General features: G+C 25.4%; 1 protein-coding gene across 7 annotated transcripts in view; it reads right to left on the reverse strand.

Moving 5' to 3' along the window:
* LOC117181521 (paxillin) overlaps positions 1-12,411 on the reverse strand; it is a 99,880-nt gene that overhangs the window by 53,273 nt on the left and 34,196 nt on the right. For 2 of the 7 annotated variants that reach the window (XM_033374288.1, XM_033374291.1), the window contains exons 1-2: positions 11,538-11,690; positions 228-342 (exon numbers count right to left, since the gene is read on the reverse strand). The exons of 3 other annotated variants lie outside the window; for them this stretch is intronic. In XM_033374288.1, the coding sequence (XP_033230179.1) occupies positions 228-342; positions 11,538-11,675 (253 nt within the window). In that variant the 5' untranslated portion in view covers positions 11,676-11,690. Of the gene's footprint in view, positions 1-227; positions 343-1,173; positions 1,278-11,537; positions 11,691-12,411 lie in introns of those variants that run through there. 2 more of the 7 variants (XM_033374290.1, XM_033374289.1) reach the window with 2 other exon arrangements.

A 12,411-nucleotide genomic window follows, 5' to 3' on the forward strand; every position in this document is an offset into this window, starting at 1 on the left:
TTAAATGACTGATTTGATCAGTGAGTCAAATCGCTTTAAATTTAAAATGAGCCTTCAACTTGTTAGCCACAACAAATGAGAGAATTAAATTTCAAACGTGTTTAAAACTCTTAAGCTTCGGGGTGATTATTAATCAAAGAATTTCGACATTATCTATTTTCGTCAGGCTTTGAGGGTGATAAGTGTTTTTTTTCTTTTTTTTTTTTTTTTGTCTTCCAATTACTTACTAAGATGTCCTTCCCATCTGGCATGACGAGCGGCAGTAGCCAAACGAAGATTAAGGGATGGTGACGTGGGTCTCAAAACGTCTGTCATCTTGTCACGCTTTATTATCTTTATTATCTAAATAATAATTCAGCTGTTGTTGGAAAATTGTTTACAAAAACATTCAACTTGAGAGTCAGCAAATTCGAAACCTATTCCTTTACTTAAAATGAATTAAAGTACTACTTAAAAAGAAAATATCTCTCTTTACCTATATTTTCATTAGTTTATAATTTTTCAAATGTTTTTTGAGCAACCCATTATTAATTACTTATTTTAGTCAGACATTTTTTTAATAGAAAATAATTCATAACAGTGTCATTAGTGCAAGAACATTTTGTAAAAATTATACCAAAGTTAACGAATTAAAATTTATATATTACTCATTGTTTATTAAAGTTGTATCATTTTTATAATAGATATATTTTCAAGAACACTCAACTCCCGATATAAGAACGGTTTTTAAACACTAATACGCTGAGAGTGCGGCCCTCTTGCTGTCTGTCACGCATGATTGAACACCGTTTCTCTCTCTCTCTCTCTCTCTCTCTCTGTACAGCGGTTTCCATCATCAAGAAACTGCCAATACATAGGAATATCGTAAACCGAGGGTTCTTATATCGGGAGTTGAGTGTATTTATTAGAAAATTTGTTAAGTGATTTCCTATTGGATTTACTAATGTACGAAGGATTTGTTTGAAGATAATGTATATTTTGCATTGTATCATTTTTACAAAATATGAACTTCGGATTTCGGTTCAGAAATTCAAAAAAGGGAATGTGGAAATATTGGAAACGTGAAATTCTCATGCTAAAGGAATTTCTATTTCTATGACAATGAATACAAAAACAGGGACCATGAACTACTCATTCTAAAATCTAATTTGAAAGATTCACGAATTGACATACCGGAGGTGGTCTTGGAGTTTCAACTTCGATGATTGGAAAAGAATAGGATTGGATAGAATAACTCACATTGTGCTGCATTTTTTAAAAATTGACGCAGCTAACGAAAGCCAAATGATTTTCAACCTCAAAGATGAGTTCGGATGTCCTGTAAAATTATCAACATTTCATATTTTACTCAAAATTATAAACTACGGATTTCTTGGAAATTGAAAAAAAAAAGAATCCGTAAAATTTGAAAACCCCACTTTCGAATGACTCAATTACATTTTTTATTTAATTTAGGCAAACAATAAAGGGAAAGAAAAAAAAGGATTTTAATAAATTCCTGGATTCCCGTTTCCAACTCCAACGTATTTAAATAATTTTATATCAGAAGTTAAAAAAGAATGTACTTTTAAATTTATTCTGAATTTAATTTCATAAATTTTAAATTTTATTTAAAAATATTTTCAATATTTGTAATGCCGGAATGAGATTTCATTTTTATTTTATTAAATAGTTCAAGTTCCTGGATCCTGTTTTTAACTTCGAAGTATTTTAATAAGTTTAAATTAGACCTTAAAAAATAATATAAATTTAATTTCTTAAATTTTAAAATAATTTTTTAATGTTTCCAATTTTTCTAATTCTGAAATAAAATATTATTGTTATTATTTTAAATAGTTCAAATTTAATGTCACAACTATGCGGATTTCTTGGAAATAAGAAAAAAGAATCAAAGAATAAGATTTGAAAATCCCATTTAATTTAAACAAACAAAAAAAAGGAAATAAAAATAAGGAGTATTTTAATAAATTCCTGGCTCCCCGTTTCCAGCTCCAAAGTATTTTAATAAGTTCCTAGATAGCCGTTTCCAACTCCAAGGTATTTTAATAAGTTTAAATTAGACGTTTAAAAATAATTTAATTTTTGATGTACTCTGAGTTTAGTTTCTTAAATATCAAAATGCATTATTTAAATGTTTCCAATATTTCTAATTCCAGAATGAAAAATCATTTTTATTATTTTTAATATTTCAAATTTCATGGCAAAACTTGTGATGGTAAATACCAAAATTAAACCCTCCGAGCTTGTAAAAATTCCTACAATAAATGAAAATCTTTATTTACAGAAGAACTTTTGTCTAAATTTCCTAAGTCATGCTTGCGAAAATTATTTTTCTTTAATTAAAGAAACCGTTTCTCTGTCATATTTTTGTCGCTTATCCAAAAATAACTTCAATTAAAAAAAGAAATTTGTTTGCTTAGAGCCAGTGCATTTTTTTCACGGTTTCCGCAATCATTTCCCATTCAGCGGCCATCTTGAATTTCAAGGAATTAAATCAAATTTAAAAAATAAAAAATTATTAATCGATATGAGTAAAACGGAAGCGAACATAGTATAGGACAAATTCAACAGAATTCAAGTGAATTGGAAAAAATAATGTTAAACTTCGAGGTGATTAAAATAAATGTACGTGAATTGAAAATAATTAAAAATAATTTTTAAAATTCTTCAAGTTTGGAGTGAATTTAGAAGAATTCCAAAGATTTCAGAAAGATTGCCAAAAAAAACTTCAGAGGATTTTAAAGAATTATAAATAATAAAAATTGAGGGTGAATTCCAAATGAATTGTAAATAATGGTTCAAATCAATAATATTCCATTGATGTCAGTAAAAGTGTAGTGAATTTAGAAGAGTTCAAGGGGATTCAAAAGAATTCGTTGTAATTCAAAAGAATTCGTTATAATTCATACGAATTCAAGATGAATTATAAAAATAGTTCAAGTGAATGGAACACCGTTTTTGAAATTAAAAAATTGTGTTGGAATGGTAGACTCCTGAATTCTGAAACCTCCAAACTTAGAAAGGTTCCTATAATAGAATAACATTTTTATTTCCAAAAAAAAACTTTTGGCACTTTTCCATCTAATTTTCCTAATTCACGCTTGTGAACCTCTAAAGCGATTCTATTATAGAAAGAATATTGGAAAAGAATTTTTAAAGTAGTATCATATTCTTAAAAGGCAGCATTTTTACAAGTTTCCTGATGGACAAAATTTTTACAAGAAAGTACAACATTTCTACAACTGTAATTTTTTGTTAAAACATGTACTTTTTTGTAAAAAAAATATACAAACTTTAAGCAAAAAAAAAACACTTAAAATTTTAAGAAGATTTCGATAAATAACAAAAAAGCAATTTAGATTTTTGAAGGATCAAAAAAAAATTTGTAGCCTTCGAAAAAAATTTGAAAGCTTTTTAAGTATCTTTAAAGTTATGAAGAAAATTATAAAAATTTCTCAAGTTTTCTGGCAAAGTTTAAAATGATTTCTTATTACGAAAAATTAATTTTAAGAGAACATTTAAAGAGAATTTGAAAAATTGAAACAATAAATGATAAGCATTTTGGATAGTCTTTAATTAATACAAAGTTTGTATCAACATTCCTAGAAAAATTAAAAAAAATTTTGTCAGAAAACTTAATTTCAAAAGAATATTTAATAAGATTTCCAAAGTTTTCAACATCGTTTTCAAATCGTAATTTTCTACAAAGAAAATGAAATGTTAACAAAATATATGAATTTTCAACAACTTTCAACAAAAAAAAATAAATTTAATGCAAATGAAATAGTTAAATTTTCAGTAAAAAAAATACAACTTCAACCAAAAGACAACTATTTTCCAACCGAAAGAATTTTTAACAAAATTGTTTAATTTTCAACAAAGTAGATTAATTTTTAACCACATGATTAAATTTTAAAAGAGAAACATGAATTTTTAATCTAGAAGATAAATTTTCTACCGTAAAAAATGTCGTTTAACCAAAAATGGAATAATTAACCATGAACTGAAAAAATTTTTGTCAAAAAAAAAAAAAAAACAATTTTTAACCAAAAAGATCAATTTTCAAGCAAAATTATTAATTTTATACAAAAAAATCATGCATTTTTAACAAAATACCTAAATGTTCAACCAAACAGTTGAATTTTCAAGCATAAAGATGAATTGTTAAGCAAAAATCTTAATTTTCTACAAAGAAAATGAAATTTTAACAAAATATATAAATTTTCAACAAAAAAAATATAAATTTTCAGTTAAAAAAGTAATTATACCAAAATTGGTGGATTTACAACCAAGGAGGATGATTTTTGCATAAAACATTTGAATTTGCAATAACAAAGATGACTTAATAACAGAATAAAGTTGTTGTTAAATTTGCAACCAAAATCATGAAGCTTTTTAAGTATCTTTAAAGTTATGAAGAAAATTATAAAAATTTCTCAAGTTTTCTGGCAAAGTTTAAAATGATTTCTTATTACGAAAAATTAATTTTAAGAGAACATTTAAAGAGAATTTGAAAAATTGAAACAATAAATGATAAGCATTTTGGATAGTCTTTAATTAATACAAAGTTTGTATCAACATTCCTAGAAAAATTAATAAAAATTTTGTCAGAAAACTTAATTTCAAAAGAATATTTAATAAGATTTCCAAAGTTTTCAAAAAAAGCTTTAATTGAAAAGTTTTAAAAGCTTTCATTTCACAAGCGATAATTATTCAGCGTTTGAATTGACACTTTTTTAAGCCTTTATTTTAAAAGTTTGAAAGTTACAAAAAAGTACAAAATTCGCCTCAATTATGGAAAAAAGTTGTGCTTTCTTGTAATGTAATTGTATTTATTTGTGGATTCCTGAGAAAATACAGTCGAATCTGGATTTAGTGATTCTGGATTAAGTGTTTCCGAGAATTGATGCAGCGCCGCGGATATGGGAGAGAGGAGTTGCGGGGGGATGTGCGGTGTTCACTCAGGCGTGACAAAACAGAGAAAAAATCAGGAGAAAGGCAAAGAAGAAGATAGACTTATTTGACTTTAGTTCTAGTTTTTCCACGAGGGTTCATTCTACGAAAACATTATTATTATTATTAATAGTATTATTGTGCAAAAGATGTCTAACTTGTACGGACTTGGAAAGAAGAACTAATGCAGAGAACGAGATTGTTGGGTTTCCTGAATCGATACTTTCAATGTTAAAGCTATCTCCTTCGCCCACCATAAGAAATTCTAATTTTTTCCCTCTTTTTTCTTCAGGTCACCCACGTGCATTTAACGAATGATTGTGGGAAGACACGTGTGATTCAACCTTGAATGCGAACGAAGAGAATAGATGTAAGAAATCATGGTTGTGGCTTTTGAAATCCCTTTTTTCAATATTTTAAATCGACTATTTATCTAATATTACACCAGATCACATAGGATTAATCCAGATAATATAAAATTAACATGAATTACTTCGCCCAAAGTAAAAAAAAATAAAAGTTTAACTTTCAGTTTAAAAAATTTAATTTCAACCAAACAGATGAATTTTTAACTAAAATGACGAAATTTCAATTGTAATCGTCAAATTTACTGTTAAAAACTACATTTTCAACCAAAAAACTACGATTTTTCAACCAAAAAGGATACTTTTGAACAAAATTGTATAGTTTTCAACAAATGAGATTATTTTTTAACCATATAACTAAAAGATAGATTTTCAAAGAAAAATGGAACAGTCATCCTTTCATAAAAAATAAGTTTTTGTTAAAAAAAAAAAGAATTTTTATCAAAATAGCAGTATAAATTTACAATGAGAACTAGAAAAGTTAAATTTTAAGTTAAAAAACATTAATTTTCGACTAAAGAAATGAATTTTTAATTAAAATGATTATGTTCAACTGGAACCCAATTTGTAAGAAAAACTTCTCAACTGAAAAGAATAATTTACTATAAAAATTTTACTGGCCAACAAAATTGATTAATTTTTAACCAAGTGTTAAATTGTCATAAAAAACCATGAACTTTTAATCGAGAAGATAAAATCTCTATTGAAAAAAAACGAATTTTCAATACAGTAGTAGGATTATGAACAGAAAAAAAAATAAAATTTCAACAAAAAATGGAATACACAGATAAAAAAATAACTTTTGACCAAAATCCATGAATTTTCAACCAAGTGGCTAAATTTTTAACTACGAAAGATAAATTCACAATCAAAAATGGAATAGTGACATTTTCAGTTAAAGAAAAATTAATTTTCGACTAAAAGGATGAATTTTCATGGAAAAGCACTATAATTTTCTACCCAATAAGACGAATTTTTAACGAAAAACATGAAATTTTAATCTAGAAGATAAATTTTCTACCGTAAAAAAATATCGTTTAACCAAATATGGAATAGTTACCTATAAAGTGAAAAAAAAATTACAAAAAAAAAATTAATTTTTTACAAAAAAAAAAAAACAACTAATTTTTAACCAAAATTGTTCAATTTTTAACCAAAAAGATTAATTTTCAATGAAAAATATTAATTTTGTACAAAAAAACATGAATTTTTAATAAAATATCTAAATCTTCAACTAAAGAGTTGAATTTGCAAGCAAGGAGATGAATTTATTTTCAAGCAAAAATCTTAATTTTCTACAAAGAAAATGAAATGTTAACAAAATATATGAATTTTCAACAACTTTCAACAAAAAAAGAAAAATAAATTTACAGCAAATGAAATAGTTAAATTTTCAGTAAAAAAATACAACTTCAACCAAAAGACAACTATTTTTCAACCGAAAGAATTTTTAACAAAATTATTTAATTTTCAACAAAGTAGATTAATTTTTAACCACATGATTAAATTTTAAAAGAGAAACATGAATTTTTAATCTAGAAGATAAATTTTCTACCGCAAAAAAATTTCGTTTAACCAAAAATGGAATAATTACCCATGAAGTGAAAAAAATTTTGTCAAAAAAAAAATTAATTTTTACAAAAAAAAAAAAACAATTTTTAACCAAAAAGATCAATTTTCAAGCAAAATTATTAATTTTATACAAAAAATCATGCATTTTTAACAAAATATCTAAATGTTCAACCAAACAGTTGAATTTTCAAGCAAAAAGATGAATTGTTAAGCAAAAATCTTAATTTTCTAGAAAGAAAATGAAATTTTAACAAAATATATCAATTTTCAACAAAAAAAATAAATAAATTTTCAGTTAAAAGAGTAATTATACCAAAATAGGTGGATTTACAACCAAAGAGGATGCTTTTTGCATAAAACATTTGAATTTGCAATAAAAAAGATGACTTAATAACAGAATAAAATTGTTGAATTTCTTACAAAGTATGGATTAATTGTTCACCAAAAAGTTAAATTTGCAACCAAAATCATGAATTTTCATCGGAAAAAGTTGATTTTTGACCCAAAAAAACACGAGTTTTCGACCTAATACGTGAACTTTTAACTAAAAAAGATCAATTTTTAACAACAAATGGAATAGTCAGGTTTTCAATTAAGAAAATTAATTGAAAAAAAATGTCAACAAAATAGTTTTAAAATATTTGGATTATCTATGTAAATTACTAAAAATAGTTTATTAGTTCAATTTTAAGAGACTAAAAAATTTCGAAAAATAAAATTCCCAACACTGGCTAATTGCCAACAACAGATAATAAATCAATTTCCAACAGCTAATTTTTTCACAGTTGAAACTTAAATTTCTAATTTTCAAAAAATGAATTTTCATCTGTAGAAAATTCAAATCTAATTTTTTTTTAATTTTCATTTTTCCAATTCTCTAAAATTAGATTTTCATCGGTTGAAAATTCAATTATCAATTTTCTTCAATTTTCAATAGTCGAAAAATCAATTTTTGTGAATGAAGATAATTTAAAATTGAATTTGATAAATAAACATTTCAATCCACAAAATAAAATTTCGTTAAAAGATGAATTTTTCAAAAACGGGGCGGCATTGGGAAATTAATTAATTAATTAATCCAATGGATTCTCAGTAGGGAATTTATAAAATTAAAAAAGCAACTCTGTTCATCTCTGTTGTTAAATCGTTGTAAACCCATTCACGGCGATATAAAAGAGTAAGACAAAAATTAAATTTTGTTAAATAAACAATTTTTAAAACATCCTTTTCATGGTCAAGAATACTTTCTCTTTTTAATTTTTCGTCCGCAAAGTTATTTTAGCTTTAAAGTTTTATTTAAATCCTAAATAGTTTATTAAATAAAATAGGCTTAGGGGAAATCTCCCTACAGTGGATAATGAAAGTTACAGCGGATAATCATTCATTAAAAATACTGATACATTTAAATTAATTATTTTAATTTATTTAACAGTTAAGACACTTTACGTCTTCAAAATTTAAGAAATTTAAATTAGATTAAAATCCAAATTAAAAATCCTATTTAACGTCCAATTATCAAATTGATGCAAACTCCTGTTAAAAAAAATCCAACGACCAAATTTGGACCACAACGATCGAAAAAAAAACTCCTATTGTAATCTGAAAAAAATATATAAATATAATTTTCGAACGAAAATAAAAAAGAAGAATGAGAAGGCAGCTAACCACATCCCCTTCTTTCTTTTTTCTTTCTTTCGTCTTTTTTATTTTTATTATCATCAAATTACAATAAAATAACATTCAAAATAAAAATAAAAAATAAATAAATAAAATTGCATTACCAACGTTTCGATACTTGTACAGTAACTTATTTTTATTTTTTTTTATTTTGAATGTTATTTTATTGTAATTTGATGATAATAAAAATAAAAAAAGAAAGAAAGAAAAAAACAAGGAAGGGGGTGTTGTTGGCTGCCTTCTCATTTTTCTTTTTTCTTTTTAATTTTTGTCCAAAATTTTTTTTTTTTAAAATTGTAATAGAAAAGTTTTATTTTTGTTTGTACGTTGTGGTACAAATTTGGTTGTTGGATTCTTTTAAAAATTAGAAAATTAAAATGAATTATTTTTCTCTTATTTAAGTAAATATGTAATTTATAGCTAAGTCTCTTTAGTAAATTTCAAGAAAATGCAAATTAACATTTTACAATTCAAACTCGATACCATTTTCCGGTCCGAAATTGCCCGCGTAATTTAAATATAGTATTCTCAAATGTACAGGCATTGGGCTCACTTTCGAGATAAATAATAGTGTAATTAGTGTCACAAAATTAAAAAAAAAATAGTGTCATACAATTGCTGAATTAATAAAAACAAATTTATTCAATTTAAAAATTTAAAATAATAATTAAAAATGTTATAATGCTAAAATTATAATTTGAAATGTTATTCTTTAGTCTATAAATTATCAAAATTACGTTTTGTTTATTTTTCGTTAAGAATTAATCTTTTTTATTCAAAATTTTTATTTAATTTAAAATTGAATTATTTGGTTGAAAATTCAACAATTTGGTTAAAAAGTCATATTCCTTGGTAGAAAATCCAACTGTTTTGTGAAAAATTTGTCTTTTTTATTTAATTTAAAGAATTTGATTGAATTTTTGTTTCTTTTTTGACTAAAATATTTTTTTAAATTGAAAATCTCTTTCTGTAGAAAGTAAATCTTTTTTGGTGAAAAATAAAACTATTTATTTAATTATTAATCCTTTTCGGTTGAAAATAAACTTTTTTATTGAAAATTCACACTCTCAGGTAGACAATTCGTCTTTATTAGTTGAAATTGTTTTCAAACTTAAATTAAAATCTTTTTGATTGAAATTCTAAATTCTGGGTTGAAAGTTGAACTACTTTCTTAAAAATTATTTTGTTTTAAATTCAACCGATTAGATGTAACTTTTTTTTTGTTTATTAAAAATTCATACTTTGGCGTTAAAAATTAGAATGTTTTATAGAAAAATCGTATTTTCTGTTTGAAAACTAAACAATTTGGTAGAAAATTTAACTATTCGTTTGGAAATTGATTTTCTTCGTTACATATTCGTCTTTTATGGTAGAAAATCAATTTTTTTTGGCTTAAAAATGCAACTGCTTCACTGAAAATTAATATATTTTAGTTAACGATTCAAGTATTTTGTTGAAAATTTGACCTCGTTGGTTAACTCTGTTTTTTAATTTAAATTAATATGTTTTTGGTTTTAATTTTAACTATTAAACTTTTCATTAAAAATTCATCATTTTATTTTGAAAATTCAAGTTCTTAGTCGAAATTTCAAATACTTTCTTGAAAGGTCATTTTTTTCATTGAAGATTCATTATCTTACCTGAAAATTCGTGCATTTTCAAGTATTTTTTTTAACTGAAAATTTTAATATTTGATTGAAAATTCAACTATTTGATTGGAAACGCATGTATTTTCTTATATAATCGTCTTTTTAATAAAAAATTAGTTTTCTTGGTTTAAATTTTAACTATTTGGTAGAAAATATTTTATTTGGTTAAAAATGGAACTGTTTGGTTGAAGATTAATCTGTTTTATTTCAGGATTCAAGTTTTTTTTTAATTAGTATTTTTTTATATTAAACTGTTTTTTATTTTAAATTAAAGTTCCTTTTTTTTATTGAAATGAAATTTGTCGATTTTCGGTTGAAATCTAATCTTTTCAGGTAAAAATTCAACTATTAGATTGAAAATTCATTTTTTTTTTATAGACAATTAATATTGTTGTTTTAAAATTTAACTATTTAGTAAAAATATGTATTTTGTTAACAATTCATCTTTTTAGGTAGAAAATAATTTTTTAATTAAAAATGTAACTGCATGGTTGAAAATAAATCTGTTTTAGTTGAGAATTCCAGTATTATGTTCAAAATTCGTTTTCAAATATTACATGTTTGGTTGTAAATTCAATTGTCTTATAAACAATTCGTCTGTTTGGTTTGAAAATTCAACTTTTTTGTGATCAATTTAATTAATACCTTGAAAATTTATATTTTTGTTAAAAATTAACTATTTGATTAAAAAATCAGCCTTTGAGACAATTTGTAACTAATAAGCGAAAAAGTTGAAAAAAATTTTTTTAAGGAAAAGTGCAGAAAAAGTGAAATTAGCGGAAAATTGTGAGAAAATAGTGGTCGTTCAAAAAAATATTGAAAGAGTGAAAATGTGTGGTGAGCCCGAGACCTGAATGTGCTATAATTTAATAAAGAGAAAAATGGGAAAGGACTCTCTTTAAAAAAATCTCTGTATGTGCAAAAAATTTTGTAAATTAAAAAAAAAATTATGCTGTGAATCAGCACAGAGTTCTTCTCATCCGTTTAAAATTTGACCTTTTCTAGCAAAATCGTCGATTGAGATTCCGGAACAAAATGAAAATTTGATATTCAGAGTGTCGTGGAAAATTGAGAATCAGCCAATTTTTGGAGGAGCTTTTAAAAATAACTCGGAGAGGTGGTATTAGTCGAAATATTTTCATCTGTCGCGCGAATTAATTGACAGGATCGATCGACACTCATCTCATCGAGCCAAAGTGCAGATTTTAAAATCACCAGAAGGATTCAATCTTGGGGAGGCATGAGCGCAAACAGAAAAATTTGAAAGAGTCAATTAAAAATTGAAAAAAAAAAAAATCTAAATAAAAAAAGACTAGAGTACTTTGTAAATTTGAATTTTCGGGACGAGAAACTCGGAGCGAGAGCCCGCCGAAGCGCCGAGCTGAGCGACCGAAACAAAGTGAACTGGGGCGTCTGCCTTTGGCCCTGCGCTCGCGCTCTTCGCCACTCTAGAAATCATTGTAGTTGTTACGTCAACCTGGTTGCTTGCATGCTGACAATGCTGACCCTCCGCCGTACTTATAGTACTTTGCTTTGCACTAGTTACTGTAAGAGTTCATATTCATAGACATGGCCTTTTTAATCAAGGAAAAAAAAATTTCGGTCTCATTTCCCGGTTTGGAAACATTTTTCACGACCAATAAAATTTACAGGTGAAAAATAGAAGGAGTAACATTTTTCAATTGAACAATTTTTAAATTAAATGTAGATAAACTGCAAAATTTAGAATATTTAATTTTCATAAATTAATGGATTCAAAGATTCAGTCAAAAATTGTCAAAATTTAATCCACGTTATCTTTTTCAATCCTCTTAATTATTGGACTGAAATTTCTGACGTCATATGAGGAATTTTTAAAAAATTTTTGCTCATATATGGCCCAGTATAATAAAAAAAAATGCCCAGAAACGGTTTCCCTATTTATTAAAGCGATTCCAGCAATAAAAACCCAGAAAACCCATACCTGCAAGGATATACCGTGTGCTCTACTCCAAAACGAAGAGGGGGTGACTTTTTTAACCCCTCCTATTCGAAAAGTATTTTCAAGAGGTGATGAAAAAAATTTAAAAAAAGATTTTCCATTTGCGGACGACAGACAAAATTGAGACAAACTGCACAAAAAATGGTCTTGGGGAGGATATACAGTCTGTTCTACCCCAAAACGAAGAGGGGTGACTTTTTTACCCCCCCCCCCC

This window comes from Belonocnema kinseyi, chromosome 10, assembly GCF_010883055.1.
Source record: "Belonocnema kinseyi isolate 2016_QV_RU_SX_M_011 chromosome 10, B_treatae_v1, whole genome shotgun sequence".
NCBI lineage: Eukaryota > Metazoa > Arthropoda > Insecta > Hymenoptera > Cynipidae > Belonocnema > Belonocnema kinseyi.